At 41.7% G+C, this 17,662-nt stretch overlaps 1 protein-coding gene across 3 annotated transcripts in view; it reads left to right on the top strand.

Annotated features, from left to right (window-relative positions):
* The first annotated feature begins 303 nt into the window (after positions 1-303).
* The window catches only part of ANKS6 (ankyrin repeat and sterile alpha motif domain containing 6), a 79,005-nt gene continuing 61,646 nt past the window's right edge, over positions 304-17,662 (top strand). The window contains exons 1-2 of one of the 3 annotated variants that reach the window (XM_069105687.1): positions 672-797; positions 10,890-11,017. Coding sequence is in view for 2 of the 3 variants with exons in the window: in XM_069105682.1 (XP_068961783.1) it covers positions 457-797 (341 nt within the window). In the remaining variant the exon portion in view is untranslated. Of the gene's footprint in view, positions 798-10,889; positions 11,018-17,662 lie in introns of all 3 variants that reach the window. The other 2 variants (XM_069105682.1, XM_069105679.1) reach the window with 2 other exon arrangements.

Below are 17,662 nucleotides of genomic sequence, written 5' to 3'. Positions count from 1 at the left end.
TCTCTCTCTCTCTCTCTCTCTCTCTCTCTCTCTCTCTCTCTCTCTTCCTTCCTCCCCCATTTTATTTAAAAGGATAACTCTCCTCTCTACACAGTGAGAGGACCACAGAAAATCGTGTGTGTGTGTGTGTGTGTGTGAGTGTGTGTGTGTGTGAGTGTGTGTGTGTGTGTGACTAACAACTTCCATTCCTGAAACATGACCAGCCCATTTCAGGTCCGGAGAAGGGTGGGGAAGGACGGAGGAGTGGCCAAATGAGGATCCAAGGCTTGGGGAGAAAAGGGGGAGAGCCTGTGAGAGGGGAGTCCAGGAGGCTGGGCCAGGGCCGGGAGGCAGCTCCAGTAAGGAGAGGAGGAGGAGGAGGAAGGGCGAGTCCTGCTCTGTATCCGGGGGGCGGAGTCGGGGCTCCTGGGTCCAGGGGGCGCAGGAGGCGCGTAGGTCCCGGCCTTCCCGAGGCCGATGGTCCCCATGGGCGAGGGAGGGATACCCCCAGCCTTTCAGCTGCTGCTCCGCGCCTGTGATCAGGGTGACACTGAGACGGTGAGGCGTCTGCTGGAGCCCGGAGCGGCAGCAGCGGAACCGGCCGAGCGCGGCGTTCCTGACGAGGAGGGGGGCGCTGGGCAGGCGGCCGCGCTGCTGGGACCGGTACCCGTGGACTGCACGGACGAAGCCGGCAACACGGCGCTGCAGTTCGCCGCGGCCGGAGGCTACGAGCCGCTAGTGAGGTTCCTGCTGAGAAAAGGGGCCTCGGTCAACAGCCGCAACCACTACGGCTGGAGCCCGCTCATGCAGGCGGCGAGGTGAGCCCAGCCAGGGCCCGGGCCGGGGCGCCCAGCGTGAGTGCCCGGGACCCCGCGCGAGAGCAGCAGCGCAGCCCGGTCCGCATGCTTTGCCTTCCCATCCACTGTTCCGTAGAGTAAGAGAAGGGCCAACTAATTCTCTGTTCTAGCTAAGTGGGTCTGTGCTCTGTGCAGGGTCTCTGCGGTACTCACGTGTATGTGTTTGTGTGTGTGTCTGTATGTCTGTGGGTCTACATGTGGGTCTGTGTATCAGTTGTGTGTACCCGTCGGTCTGTGTGGGGTCTTTATGTATATTTCTGTCAGTGTGTGTGTGTGTGTGTGTGTGTGTATCTCTATGTCTGTCTGTGGGTGTCTGTGTATTGGTCTATGTATCTGTGTCCATGTCTGTCTTTTTGTCTGTGTGTGTCATAAATGAGTGTCTTTCCTTGTGTGACTGTCTGTATGTGTGTTTCTGTGTGTATGTGTGTGCCTGTGTATTTGTATATCTGTATATCTTTCTGTGTATCTGTCTGTCTTTCAAAATTAGAGGCATTTTTGTCCTCCCCACAATAGCAAAGTTGGTTACAGAAGCTGTCAAAGATCATAGCTATCATGGGCACTGCCTGTCCAGTGCCCCAGTAGCTTCATAGGGACATGCATAGATTCAATGCTGGAATCTAGTCTAGTCATCTACTTTTACAGATGAGGAAATTGAAGCACAGAGATACAGTAACATGCCAGTAAGATGTAAGATTTAGGGCAAAGGCTGTTTTATTTTGGGCCATGTATCCCCAGTGGGCTGGCCCCAGAAGCAGAGAACCTGGGTTCAAATATTACCTCTGCTACTTATTTCCTGTGTGAATGTAGACTAGTCACTTCCCCACCTCGAGCCTCAGTTTTGTCATCTGCATTAGATGGTCTCTAGTCCCTTCCAGCTCTAGATCTAGGCAATTATAATACATTGTAGACTTTTCAATGCTATTAACCCAGGTATTTTGACTCCCATCCAGGGTACTTTCCATTCCACAGCATTTCATGTGAAGAAAATGAATCCCAGAGAGATTGACTTGTTCAAGGTTATACCAAACTGACATAAACAGCAGAGTTCAGAATGACCCTATGACCTCAAATTTCAAATCCTGCACTGTACATTCCATTATACAATGGAAGGATAGCAGATTTGGAGTCAGAGGATTGGGATTTGAGCCCAGACTCTGCTCCCTTGGTAACCTTGTTTGACCTTGAGCAAATCACTTTATTTCTCTGGGCCTCAGTTTCCTCATATGTAAAATAAAGGAATTGGACAAGATGATCAACCCCTAAGATCTTTTCCATCTCTTTGATCCTCGGATCCTCTGCTAAAGAATTCTTTGACATGTCACAGGAGAATAGCAGGAACCCTGATGGATTCTCAAAGACTAGATCTCAGAGCAGAGTTCAGTGACTGGTAGGGCATACCAAACTGGAAAGGCTCCCAAGATGGGTCAGGTGATAGACTCATATGCCTGTTATATGAGGGGCAACTGGATTTGGAAAGGGTCATCACCAGGTTTTCTACAGTGTAAAGAATTTTTGGATCATTGCGACTTTGTTTACCAGTTCTTTGGTAGAGGGAGTATCTATCTACACAGCCACCAAAGCCTTGGATTGTTGACATATTGAGGTAAGGACAAGATTAATATAAATGATAGCCTGTTGCAGTTGTGAGGGACCAGAAAGGTTATCTGAACTTATTTTCTATATGAGGCAGCTCAGAACCAGAGACCTAGGAAATACACTCTCTGTCCTCCTCACTTATAAGCATTCACAACTTTAGCTGCGTATTAACTTTTAATAATCAGTTCTCCAAAGGGGATGTCCTTGCTTGCAATAGTTTCCTTGGCATCTGAGTGGCACATACTTATAATCTCAATATCCACCAAGTCTGAGGCTGGTGGATCTCTTAAATTTGGGAGTTCTGTATTTAATAGTGGGTTAAATTGAGTGTCCACAAGAAGCTCATGGGGGCCACCAGGCTTCCTAAGGAGGAGCAAATCTGCCCATGTCAGAAGTTGAGCAGGTCAGAGTTCCTGTGTCAATCAGTTGTAAGATCAGGCCTGTGAATAGCCCCTTCACTTCCAGCCTGGGGGAAACAGGGAGACTCAGCCTTAAAAAAAAAAAAAAGTCTACTTGGAAACTGTCATCCAGCTTATTATTAGCAGGACTGGGAATTAGGGCTGAGGTCCTCCAATGCTCTTTACCCTATAGTAGGCCACCTGTCTTAGATAGACCAGAAAAAGAATGCCAAAGTTTGAAAAATGGACTTTGGCACTTCTTAAACTGGATCTTGAAAAATTTGGCAATAGTAAAATGTTTCTGAATGTGCAGTGACCAAAAATTAATTCAAAATCAAAATCGTAATGAATCCAAGGTGTTTCTGGAAGTGTTTGCCTGTGTTCCATCCCTCAAATTCACTGCTGCCTTAGTTCTGAACACAAAATATGTGTACTTTGCACTGCACATGCCCTCAGGCCATGCACCAACCTACTGCTGCCAAAATTCAAAAAGGAGTCAGGAGTGGAAAATGTTTAAGAAGCCCTGGACTGAATGGTACTATTTCTGATGGAATCTCCCATTCCCCTTGTCTTGTGTTTCACATTGAAGTAGTGTTTGGGCTATCAAATGCAGCAGCCAGACTTCTAGCTTCAATAGTAGCTTGGAAAAATGTGTGATTATGTTCTTCATCCATAGATGGGCAGCTAAGTAATGTAGTGAATAGACAGCTGAACTTTGTAGTCATGAAGACTTGTGTTCAAATTCTGCTCAGACATGTAATAGCTGTGGCACCCTAGACAAGTTATTTAACATCTCTCTGCCTCAGTTTCCTCATCTGTAAGATGGAAGGGTCGGGCTTAATGATCTGTAAATTCCCTTCTAGATATAATCTATGATCCTATGATCATTAGGTGTGTGGCATATCAGAGTTACTTAATTTAACTGGAATTTGTTCTCTGTCCCCCTCTATCAATGGGAGCCTTTTGTGGACAAAATGTTTGAGCTTTTCAAATGTGGTGTTTCTATCTGCTTGTACTATTCTGGCTATAAAGATCTGTGCTTATATAGTTTGGCACATTTTTAGGTGCTTCTTAGACTCCTGGTTATATCAGAAACTTTTGCTTAAGGAGAAGCAACATATTTCTCTTACCCTTAACAGGAAAGATGACAGAGGCATACCAAGTTGTGCATCACTAATTATACTAGACAAAGAATTTGAATTCATTTATTCAACAATTTTTTCCCTGTATCAATGTGCAAGGCAACATGTTCAGTGTTGCCCTCACAAAGCTTACAATCAAGTAGGGGTGATGAGACACATACATGGCTAAATATGAGATCAATTTGAATTTATGTTTATAAGTTTAAGGAGAGCACAAAGTATTTTGAAATCAGATGATAAAGAGATCTTTCTAGTTTGGGGAATCAGGGAAAACTTCATGGATCAGATGGCTTTTGAGCTGGATCCTAAAGGATAGGTAGGTTGTGTGACAGGAAGTGAATGGGAGAGTCTCAGGTATCAAGAACTGCATGAATAAAGATTTGGAGGTGGGAGAATGGAGGGGTAGTGCCAAACTTCTTTAATACTTCAAACCCTGCTGTAATCCAGGCTCAGCCTTTTCTTTAACAGGCATAGTTCATCACATGTATATTAGCTTCTTCCTATCTATCTCCCCCATTCTTCCTGATGCTGCTATTAGCTGAGAAAAGGGTCTTTGAATGAACTACCTAATGATGTCCTTGTTATTATATACACAGAAAAAACAATGGAGCTGTTAAAATATGCAATTGGCCAAGGATCCCAAACTCTTGTTATATAGGAACATTATAGGTCAAATGTTGTGGCAGATCCTAAATCTATTCAGAGAAGTGGGTTATCTACCTGAAGTACACAGCAACAATCAGGGATAATATCTTTATAAAGATCTACTCTATGCAAGAATCTATGCCAGTGGTCAAGGATCTGCAATTTCATTAATATAAAATTCTACCCATATAGATCACAGACCATCTGTAATTTAGCTGAAGGTCTTTGTGTAGACATATAGTAAGGCAGCTAAGAATTTTGTAAGGGAGGTAACATAATGCAGACTATCATATGAAATATTTAGAGAGGCAGTGTGATGGAGTGAATAAAGAGCTTGCTTTCAGGATGCCCTGAGTTCAAGTCCCTCTAAGATAAACTGTGATCCTAGATAAAAGAAGTCACTTAACTTTTCAGAGATCTAGGCCAGAGGTGGCTAATTCGAATGTCTTTAACACTACCCCATTGCCTGATCAGATTAAAACTAAGGCATTACGCAGCCTGGAGGGATTGACTGCCCCTAGTGCTATTTGATTTTGACTCTATTGCTCTAGGCAACTTTGAAAGACTAGAGGTGTCAACCCGTTTTGGTAGGAGGAATATCTTTACCTAGAGGTTCCCTATTCAAGTGAATTCATAGGTCTGGTCAGTATCCCTCCAAAAAGGAGGTATGAGAAAGATTATTGAAAACCATTGGGTATGGAGACTAAAAGAGATTGGGAACCTCTGGTCTAGAGCAAACATCTTGCTGTCCAATAAGAAGAGCCATTCACTGGTCCAAGGAAGACAGGCCACTTTCTCCAATTCCTTTTCATAAACAAAGGCCAAAGCAATTAGTCTCTTTTCCTATGCAAAGACCAAAGTGTTTGTTTGTTAAAGTTGTCTTTGCTATTCCTTACTGGATACAGCCAGGGCAGTGCTTTCTGTGGTCAAGAATATAGGTATACATGACCACATGAAGGCTGGGGTAAATAAGCTTACTCAGCTGTCATTGTTAGAGCGATTAGTACAGGAAGTAAGTATGCTGGTGTAAAGGGAAATGCCAGCCAGTAGCCTGAGGTTAGCCACTTGCAAATAGAGCCCAGGGACAGTTACATTAAAAATGACAGCAGAATCTTACTGCCACTGGATGTTGTTAGGGAAACCCCATTATTTTACTGAGACAGAATAATCTGAAGCATCATTGGGCTACTTTTCAGGAATAAACTATTGAGGCCAAGTCTAAGAAGGACTAAGTTGCAAGTTTGCATTCATAATGGTACACTGGTCTTCTCTCTTTTAACTACCTTTTGTGTGAGTTATACAGCAGCTGTCTGTGGATGATCTGAACCACCAGGAAGAAATAGTATTTATGTGTGTCCTGGAAAATGAGGTTTTCTAGGGAGCTCCCACTAGCATTAACTATCTGGGTATTGTGGAAGTAGACTAGGACCTAAATTAGTCATGATCACTATGGGAATTCTCCAAGGTAATAGCAGACCCTCTGGTTGGTTTGCATCTTCTTGAGAATGTTCTTGAAATATTTCTTTCTTTCACAGGTAGAGTATAGCTTTGGGGATGCATGGTAGACAGCCTCAGTTGTCTCCTCTGCACACGTGTCCCCAAATCTTTGGCCCTGATTTTTTTTAACCTGCCCTGCCATTCCATAATTCTGTTGACAGGCTATTTTCCCTTGTATATCTCACTGTCGTTTTAACCTCAAGAGCTCAAAAAATGAACTCACCCTTTTCTCTGTTCACCTGTTTCCCCAGCCCCCCAATGCTCTCACCTCCCAAAAAACAACACTAGCTTTCCAACTGCTGGGTTTCTGTGAATGGCACCACCTGTCAGGATGTTGACTTGCAGAAGCCAGAGAGGGTGTGGTCAGCATTCACTGACTTGTTGGATAAAGCACTGTGTGCCACAGATCTTTTTTTTTTTAATGGCAAACTTAAACTCTTTCCTCTGAATATCCCTAGCCCACTCTGTCTCTTTGTATCCTCTTGATAACTGACATGATACTTGATTTTCCATCTTCTTGACTATCTGATCATTTTATGGATCTGACATTTCTACCCTTCTGTTCTAGCTGCCCTTCTGGCTTCATAGGATTTAGTGTATGGTGGGCAGCTAGGTGGCACAGTGCAGGACCTAGTGCAGGACCTGAAATCAGAAAGACTCATCTTCATGAGTTCAAATCCAGCCTCAGACATTTACTACCTGTATGACCCTGGGAAAACCACTTCATCCTGTTTGTCTCAGTTTCTTCATCTGTAGAATGAGCTTGGAAAAAGAAATGGCAAACCAGGAAGATTCCAGATAGGATCACAGAGTTAGATATGACTAAAAGAATGACTGAGTGTGGTAGAAAGAGTCACGAGGTTAGAGTCATGGTACCTTGGGTTTAAATCTGCCATTTACTTCCTTGAACAAATATAACCTTGAACAAATGACTTCAACCCCTCTGGATCTCAGTTTCCTTATCTGTAACCATGAGGTCAAGAAGTGGTTTTTGCCTCTTTTGTATCCTCAGCTCATTGCATAGTGCTTGGCACATAGTAGACATTTAATAAATTGCTTATCGAAAAATTGAAATGAAGTGGTTGGACTAGATGACCTCCAAAGCACCTTCCAAATACTGGAGTAGTTTGCCATTTCCTTCTTCAGCTCGTTATACAGATGAGAAAATTTAGGCAAATAGGGTTAAGTGACTTGCCCAGGGTCACACAGCTAGTACTTATCTGAGAGGCCAAACTTGAACTCAGGAAGGTGTCTTCTATGGCGCCACCTAGCTGCCCTTCTCTCTACTACACATACCATGCTGCCTTCTTGCAGTCCTGAATCTATCTTGACCTGGCCTTTATTTTACCACCACTCTCAGTTCTAGAATTTCAGTTCTGGCCTTTCTGTTGCCAAGAGCTGTCTGAAGAGGATATGCCCTAGCCCTCCCCAAACTGGAAGTAGTTTACTTCATTCCTCAACCTCTGAATACCCAAGGATGGGACATTATCATTCCTCAATAATAATAATGATAACAACAATAATTGACACTTATATAGCACTTAATACAATTCCAGGAACTGTGCTAAGTGCTTTGTAAGTATTATCTAATTTGATACTTACAACAACCCTGGGAGGTAGGTGCTATAATTATCCTCATTTTACAGATCAGGAAATTGAGGCAAACAGGGGTTAAGTGACTTGCCTAGGGTCACACAGCTAGCATCTAAGACTGTATTTGAATCTAAGGTTTCCTGACTGCAGGCCCATTGCTCTGTCCACTACACAATTTAGTGGCCCCAGGCCAAATACCTCGGAGCCATTTTTATTCCCTTCTTCATTATATCTGGCCTGACACTTTTTAAAAAAATTCCTTCAAATCACCATCTGAATTCTCCCCCCACCCCTTTTTTCTCATTTCTTCTGCTACTATTTTAATCAAGACCCTAGTATCTTTACACCTTCTTGCTGATCTCATTCTTTTCAGTTTTTCTTCTTTCCAAACCATCCTGCACACCACCAGATTAATCTTCACTGTGACCTGACTTTCATCATTGTTCAATGCATGAAGTACAAACCTCTCTGACTTTCAAGGCTTTTCATGATATGACCTTACCTTAACATTATTTTCTGATTTTTTATTATTTTAAAATAAATTTTTATTAATTGTTATTACCTCAACATTGTTTTCCACCATTCCCTCAAATGTAACTTCTCCCCTGGGTAGTAAGGGCTATTTTAATGTTTCCTAAGCATGTCATGTTCTTTCCTGTGCCTTTATTCGTGCTGGTTCCCATTTGGTGGCCTGCCCCCCATACTGACTTAGAAGGCCCTTTTTCCCATTCATTTATTTCAATATCACTCATTCTTAGAGGCTTCACAACTCTGTCCCACACTGGTATCTCTTAGTTGAACTAGCTAGCGCTCGGTACTATTCAGGTTAGCATTTAATGTGTTTTGCAATTTTTTGTAACTGTTTCATCTGTCTGACCTAACCCGATTTCACTACCTATGGAAAACAGGGCAGAAATGTTTGTCTTCGGTATGGTCCAAAATAATCCAGATGTTGTCATGATGGTCTACAGTGGAAAGTGATGAGTAGACATTTGCGGTCACCCAGTGCAGAGAAAAACAACGGGTAGATTCTTCTAGCCTGCTTCTGCTGCCGATGAAGAGCTTAGCAGAAAGGGTGGGGACAGTGCCCATTTACTGGAGGCAGTTTTTCATGTGAAGAGTCATGAGTAGACCACATAGCAAGGAGGTTAGACAGTAGGTGGACTGATTGAACACTAACCCAACTCGGTAGGATAAGCCACCATTCCTGGTTGTTTGGCCACTGATGGAAATGATGAGCACGGAACTGCTCTAGTCCACTTAAATAGCTAGTTGGGCCAATAGATAGAGCACTGGATCACGAACCAGGAAGACCTTTGTTCAAATTTAGCCTTACCCTTAGCAGATGTGTGACCCTGAGCAAGACATTTAAACCCTCTGATCTGAAGTTTCCTCATCTGTAAAATGGAGTTAATACCTACCTCCCAGGGTTGTTGTGAGACATTGGTAAAACACTTTGCAAACCTTAAAGCATTATTATTATTATTAAAAAGTAACTTAAATGCATAAAAAAGGAAAAATAATGAAATTATAGTTTAACACTCTCTGAGCACATTTCCTCAACTCATACTGACAGATTGGGTCTCTGCTGTGTTCAGGGCTTTAGGGGATAATCTTCAGGGTGGCTACCCTCCTAACAATATCTTGTGATCCCCCCATTGCCATGCTGCTTCTTAAAAATCAGCCAGGGGACCAATTATTCTTTGGACAAAGGAATTTACTCAAATGCCCAGCAAGAACAGTAGTTAAAAAGCATTTTCCCCATAACTGGGGGTTCGCCCTGTGGTGGGTAGGAGGTAATGGGAACAAACATAAAAGTGTGATGGTAATGAGGTAGAGGGATAGGGAATACAGGTAGCTAATGCAACTCAAAACTGCAGCTCCTCAGGACCTTTTACATCATCATTTTGTCTAGATTAGCATGTTGTTAGTTGACTGATAAGTCTGCTGGCTAGGCTGCTCTGCTCCTCTGAAGGGCTTTTTCATATGCAAGGGAGCCTTTCTAGCCTCAGACCCTTCCTAGGTGTGGAATGTTTATCCCTTATCATGTATGTGCCAGGCCCTGTGCTAAGCACTTTGCAATTATTATCTCATTTGGTCCACAAGGTAACCCTGGGAGGAAGGTGCTGTTATCATCTCCATTTTACAGATGAGAAAACTGAGGCTGAGTGCCAATAAGTCACACACTTAGGAAGTTTCTGAGGCTAGATTTGAACTTGAGTCTTCCTGACTTCAGGTTCATTGCTCTAACCATTGCACCACTCGGTTACCTTTACAATCTTCCTTGAAATCTTTAGTTATTTTCAGTGTGTTCAACTCCTCTTGACCCCATTTGGCATTTTCTTGACAAAGATACTGGAGTGCCTTCTCCTGCTCATTTTACAGATGAGGAAAGTGAAAGCGGGGTTAAGTGACTTGTCCAGGGTCACATAGCTAGTAAGTATCTGAGGCTGGATTTGAATTCAGGAAGAGGAGTCTTCCAGACTCCAGGTCTGGCACTCTATTCACAGTGCCACCTAGCTGCCCTACAGTCTTCTACTTTTGCTAAAGTCTGATTTGGGAATTGGGTGTAGGCAGCACCTTATTATAACAATCTAGTAAAGGCTTATGTAAGAGCCAAGCAATAGAGTAGAAAGAACCTGGTGCTGTAGACTCAGAGGCTCTGAGTTGGGCCTCTGACATTTACTTTCTGATCTTGGGCTAATTCCTTAACCTCTCTAACCCTCAGTTTCCTCATCTGTAAAAAGGAAAGGCTTAGCCTGGATAGCTTCTGAGGTCCCTGCCAGCTCTAGAGCCTTGATTCTCTGGTTCATCATGTAGACTAAGGGAAGTTGACAACATGAAGGGTTAATGTAACTAACTGGAATCCTGGGGCAAGGTTAGATGTTGACGCTGGTTTGCTTTGGAGGGGACCTAGGGTAGACTTCAGAAGGAAGTTCCGGTTAAAGGCTGAAACGCCATGTGCAAAGTCTTTAGCCCTCACCCCTGGTTTTTACCTGAGGCTCCTACCCCTGGAATAGCCCCACCTGGAGATTAAAGGGAGAGGAGGCAACCCATATTTAGGCAGGGGAAGAAAAAAAATGGCAGCTTTATAAACGCTACATGAAAACAACAGAATGAGCCACCCTAAACCTTCTTTCTTTTCTTGGTTTTCCTTTTCTTTGCAGTCCTTTTCTTTGCAGTAATTGATTAGACCACTTATTTCCAAGTGATTTGGGTAAATGATTTCCTAACTGAACTTCTTAATTCTTGTTTGTCTGCTGATGTAAAGAAGGCTCCTTAGCTCATGGCATGCTTCATTTGTTGAGAGGTATGTTCATTCTGTCTGTCTGTAACCTCCTAGGGGAGTTGTCTAATCTAATGTCACCAGGGTATTATTTCACTGAGACTTTGTGTCATAGGATTAATGTAAGGGTGGGCTGGGTGCAGAAACCTGTTTCCAGAATGAAGAGCAGAGTTTTGTGCTTCTTTATTCACTAGTGGACAAGAATCACCCAGAATGGGGCAGGAACTGATGGGCTGCAGCTGCCTGGTTGAAGAAAATATATTTGCTTTTGAGATCACAGATCTGTTTGAGTGCCAATATATTAACAAAGGTGACAGAATCAAAAGACTTATTTTATTCAGTTTAAGAAGATAGATCTAGAAGTGTAAGGGACTTCAAAGGCTATCTTGTCCAATTTTCTCATTTTACAGCTGGGGAAACTGAGGTCCAGGGAATGCAAGTGATTTGCCCAAGGTCACAAAGGTAGCATGCTCTCTTGTTACTTACAAAAATTTAAAACTCTGACTACATTCCTTTTTGATATTGCAATTCAGTTGATTCAAGGAATGTGTATTAAGACAAGAAATGCTACCAAGTAGAGATTTTTACCCCCTAGATGTATACTTAAAACCAGTTGCTCTATGGACCAAAAATTACGTTATCTGTTGGAGTGTATCTAGGTGATAGAGTGGAATCTCTCTCTCCCTCCCTCCTTCAAGATAGATATATAGAAAGAAAAAGATATAGATAAGACATTATCTGTCTGTCAGTCTATCTATCTGTCTATCTCTTGATCAAGGGAGGAAGAGAAAGGGAATATATATCAACAAACTGGTTATATTTATAATCCTATGTGTGAAGTGTATGATCCTCTTCTCAGAACTGTGTTTTTAAGTGCATTTAAAAAACCACATAGGTTTCTTTGGGGGGACATAATAATATATTTGCAATAAAATAATATAACCATTTATATCAAAATAAACTTGTCAAAAACAAGTTCTAGGAACCCAGCACTCCTCTAAGCAAAGGTAAAAACTCTTTCTTTAATCCAAGTGTGAAATATAATAGGGTTAACAAGAAGATTTTACTTAATAGGTAATTAAGTAGAGGAAGAGTAATAAAACAAAATAAAGTACAAAGCTTGCTGGGGTCAGATTCATATAAACATGCAGATGATCTTTTCACTTAACCCTCTTCAACCCAATAAGTGAACAAAGCCTTCCCTCATAAGGAGTGCATTGTTCCAGGCATGCTCAAGGAAAACCAAACCAACATCCTCCTTTCTGGGCATGAGGACTGAATGTAAGTTAATAATTACATGTACAGCTCCAGAAACATTTCTGGCATTTCAGCAACAGAACTGGGAGTGAGGGATTAGGTAGACCAGTCCCTAAGGGGACTTGGGCGGGGGGGTCATTGTTCAAGACATCTAATCTTTTATTTCTCCCTTATAAAATGAGATCCCTTCTGGTTAAAAGCCTACAACTATGATTCTAGCTTTACATAGAGCACATTTTCTGGATAAAAACCACACAATTATTTAGTACTTGGTTGGTAGAGTTCTTTCGTTACAGTGGTGGTGAGGCTGGTAGCTCAAGTGTTATTGTCCCCATTTAATAGATGAGGGAACTGAGGTTAAGAAGTGAAGTGATGGGGTGGCTAGATGGCACAGTGAATAGAGCACTGGCCCTGGAGTCAGGAGGACCTGAGTTCAAATTTGGCCTCAGACACTTGACACACTTACTAGATGTGTGACCCTGGGCAAGTCACTTAGCCCCAATTGCCCTGCCCTCTCCCCTCCAAAAAGAAAAAAAAAGAAGTGAAATGATCAGAACTGGATGACACAACTGAAGTGTCATGAAACCCACTCTTAAGAGTGTTGTTTTATGCATTTTTTTCCACTGTTCCACATGGACTTCTCCAAGAAAGTTCTTAACAGGCTCAGTTCTCAACTAATTTAATTGCACCAGATGTTTAGCTAGCAGGTGGTGTAAACACTTAGGTTTGAGGATGAAAATTGACAAGTAGAAAAACATCTTGCAATGCAAAGGAGCCTTACAATTAGGCTCAGTGACTTAAGGAAGATGCCTGGTAGAGGTGCAAATTCTCAACCAGAAGATAAACTATATTATAACATTAGAGCTGGAAGGACCCTTGTAGATCATCTAGTTTCTCACCTTCCCCTTTTTATATTAAAGAAACTGAGTCCCAGAGAAGTGAACTGGCTTGTTCAAACATCACATAGGAACTGCTGGCAGCTTGGTGCAGGGATAAGACTAGTTTTAGAGTTAGGGGACCTCGATTTAAATCCCATTTTCACCATCTGTTACTTCTGTGACCCTTGGGCAAGCTGCTTCCCATCCTTGGGCCTCAGTTTCCTCACCTTGGATGACCCCTAAAGTCATTTAAATGACCAGCTCTAAATCTATGATTCCAAAGATTAAAGACAGAATTTGAACCTGGGACCTAGGACTCCAAATCCAGTGTTCTTTTCTCTGTATGATGTCCACAGGGTGACACAGATTTGTCTGTCAAAAACCAGGTGGGCTGATCTGGACTTAAGAGCTGTGATAGTGAATTAGATGGGGACAGAAGCAAAAATGAGGATAACAAACAGTACCAGGTCAAAAATGGTCAGGAGATAGGTTTAATGGTTGAACAACAGGAGTCTGTCCTCCTAGACTGGGGAGATAGAGAAGATGGCTACTACACCTTCCCTTTCTGCCCAGTAGGGTTCTGCTGGCCTAGAACTGGTAAAACAGACTCCCACACCTTCTATTCACAAAAAACTGTTTGCAGTCATATCCTTATGGAGTTCTTCCCACTTAATAAACCAGGTTACACAAGCTTTGCAATTCTTGGGCCATTTGATCATGAGGTGATATGGCCCCCTTTTGACTTTAGGATAAGATATAAACTTCTCAGTTTGGCTCTGAAAGCCCTTTACAATCTGGCTCCAACCTACCTTTCAAGTCTTGTTAGATATTACTTCCCTTCGTAAACTCTTACGGATTAGCCAAGCTGAGCATCTTTACTGTTCCTAATATATGACACTCCCTCTCTTTAATCCTTCAAGCCATCATCCACCTTAAAATACCCTTCCTCCCCACCTCCTCTTCTTAGAAGCCTTAATGTCCTTCCAGTTCAAACTGAAGGGCTTCCTTCTATCCGAAGCCGTTTCTGATGGCTCCGATTGCTACAGCCACTCTCCCCCTTTAGTTTCTATTCATTTTAATCTAAATATGTACCTCCTCCCCATTTCTGGGTGTAGGGGGCCTAAAGGGGGAAGATGGTATCCACACCAAGGTAGCAGCATCCCAATCTAAGGACTCAGCGGATCTATTCATTATGATTATTATAACTTAAGTAGAATGCAATCTGGCTGGCATACTCAGAACTACTCTCTTAGATCCAGGCTTTGTTTTTTAGTGTTTATGTCTCCACAGATAGAATAGTTAGCTCTTTGAGGGCAAAGATGGTCTCCTTTTTGCCTTCTAATCCCAGCACCTGGCACATAGTAGATGCTTAATAAATAATAATTTACAATCTGATTGCTCAAGAAGTCTTCTCTTAAGCATGCATGTTCTCATTTGGATGAAAATATCTGAACTCAATCATAGAACCAGAGAACAGTAGAGATCATCTAGTAGTCACAGACAAAATTAGATATCTACAATACTTTGCAAACCTTTAGGTATTTTATAATTGCTAGTTAATATTGTTATTATGAATTATAAATTACTTTATTGCTAGTATTTAATTATGAATTGAGGTCAAGATCTAATGGGGTAAATAATAGAAATAAGTAAATAACATTAATAAAAATTAAAATATAATAAATGGATGTAAACAAATGATGTAAACAAAGTATTAGGAAGCAGGAAGAAGTTTCTGGCTGGCAAAAGATCAGGAATGCTTCATGGAAGAGGTGGCATATCCTAGCTGGGCCTTGAAAGGATAGAAAAGATTTTTCATTTATGCGAAGAGTATATGATGTGGGAAAGACCACAAATAGTTTGGGGAATAGGAAGAAGTTGGTTTGGTGGGAATATAACCTATGTGAATAGGGATAATGTGAGAGAATCTTAGCGAGGAAAACTGTTGTCTGATTGTTTAAAAGGACATTGAATACCAAGGTAAGGAGTCTGAACTTTTACTTAGTATGTAATGGGGAGCCATCAAAGTAGCCATTTGAGCGTCCATGATCAGAACTATGTGTAGGGTAAATGAGAATCTGGTGAAATCAGCACCCACATTTCCTAATCTCAGAAATACTATAAATATATCTACAGAAAGTTATTTCCATTTAACAAAACACGGAACATAACATTTTCAGTTCTTAGGATTTTTTAATCATATGGTGATATGACTGACTTCCTATCAATTTTAGAATCAAATATAAATTTCACTGTTTAGCTCTTAAAGCCAGCTGGAGGTTGGAAGACCAGTTATTATTGTAGTGTAGGTGAGGGATAGAAACTGCCTCAAATAGGGTAATGAAAGGTAGGAGTAGAAAGGAAAGGAAGGATTTAAGAGGAAAATGAAGGATTTGTTCTAGATTAGTGTTTTTCTCCCCATAAAGCCAAGGACTATATTATGCTTCTCCCCACCCCCCTCCCTCAGGCAATTGGGGTTAAGTGGCTTGCCCAGGGTCACATAGCTACTAAGGGTCTGAGTCTGGACTTGAACTCAGGTCCTCCTGACTCCAGAGTCAGTGTTTTATCCACTGTGCCACCTAGCTGTCCTATATTGTTGCTTTTGAGTTATTGCAGGGGTCCATCTCATTAAATTACAATATAACCCATAAACATACCTAATATAGACAGAATAGATGTCTCTTATGTGTATGGATATGTCTATATCTCTGTATCTCTCCTTTCCTGCTTTACCATCTCCTCTCTTCTCTCTCAACACATCTTATTAAAAGCCCAACTTTAAATAGCTGACTGATTTTTCATATGGATTTCGCAGTTGATTAGTTTGATCTATCAGATTGTTCTGTTTCCAGGGCAGTTGTAAATGTAACAGGGCATCTTACTGATGGAAGAGTGCCATCTATTGACAGAAAAGGGTAGCTGCAGTTTTCACTATACAATGTGGACCTGAAAACACTATTAGAATACTGTTGCTGTTTCAATTAAAATACTATTTTCCAAGAACACATTATGGCAAAAAAGTGAAGACTGCATGACATAGGGTATAAATGTAGTCGAACTTTCTATTTGAAGTGTGAATTAATATTAGATATTTACTTTAGTACTTTATTACAAAGACCTTGATCAATGTTAGCTCATACTTCACAACAGCCTAGCGAAACATTGCATATATTAACATTGAGGGATGATGAAACTGAGACCTGGATAGTCTAGGTCTATATTTTGTCCATGGTCACACAGCTGCTAAGTATTAATGGATAGGATTTGAACCCAGATGTTCCTTACTCCTAGTCTGACATCTGGCCAGGTCACCATACTACCTTTAGTCCCACTTGCTGCACATACACAAGAGGACCCTCTATGACATTCTGGACAAGTTGTTATTTAGGCTTTTAAAAATATCTTCTACTTAGGAGGAACTCAATGCCTCTCCAGGTTGTTTAACTCTACTCATTAGGAAGCTTTTCCTTACATCAAACCTCACTGTGTCTCCCTTGAAACTTAAGTTCAGAATGCAGGACTCAGAGTCAGGAAGATCTAAATATGAATCATGTCTCAGGCACTGACCCTGGGCAAGTCCCTTAACCTCTCTCAGCCTCAGTTTACTCATCTATAAAATGAGGATAATCATAGCACCCACCTCCTACAGTTGTCATGAGATTCAAATGAGTGAACATATGTAAAATGCTTTGCAAATCTCAAAGTGCTATCAATGCTAGATATTGTTATCATAGCTTCATTTCTTTAGGCCTCAGTTTTCTCATCTGTCAAAGACTTGGATTAGATGATATTGGTCCCTTTCAACTCAAAATTCTATCATTCCAAGTTCTCTGCCTACTTTACTCCTTTTGTCTTTTATCAGATGATATCTTTAGTGCAAGAAAGAGAGAACAGATTAAGAACAGTTGAGCCACACAGGAATAGCAGATAACAAAACTTTATTACTACTCATAAGGGGGAAAAAAGAACAGATGCCAGTAGGGAACAATCTCAGTGTGTGGCTCCCATTGTCCTTGGCCATTGTGGGCAGTCTCCAGATGTGGAAGCTTGCAGACAGTGCTGCTGTGTGCTTCCAGATGTGCAGTGGCTTTCACACTGGTCAAAGCCCCTTTGAGGCTCAAACTTTTTTTTTTATATTTTATTTTTTGGAGGGTGGCTAGGTGACGCAGTGAGTAAAGCGCCGGCCTGGAGTCAGGAGGACCTGAGTTCGGTTCTGGCCTCAGACCCTTAACACCCACACAAAAAAACTAGCCATGTAACCTTGGGCAAGTTACTTAACCCCAATTGACCTCCAAAAGGCAAAAAAAATTTACCAATAACATGTAAAAACAATTTTAACATTCATTGCTAAGTTTTGGCTTCTAAATTCTATCCTTCCCTTCCTTCTCATTCCCCTCTCTGAGACAGTAAGCAATCTGATATAGATTGTTATACACATGTAAGCATGTAAAACATTTCCATATTATTTATTTTGTGGGGGAAAAACTGGAAGGAAGGAAGGAAGGAAGGAAGGAAGGAAGGAAGGAAGGAAGGA

This window comes from Petaurus breviceps, unplaced genomic scaffold, assembly GCF_028583685.1.
Source record: "Petaurus breviceps papuanus isolate PSGF00001 unplaced genomic scaffold, PetGlider_PUasm1.0 138, whole genome shotgun sequence".
Classification (NCBI taxonomy): domain Eukaryota; kingdom Metazoa; phylum Chordata; class Mammalia; order Diprotodontia; family Petauridae; genus Petaurus; species Petaurus breviceps.
This window is presented reverse-complemented; position numbering and strand designations above follow the sequence as displayed.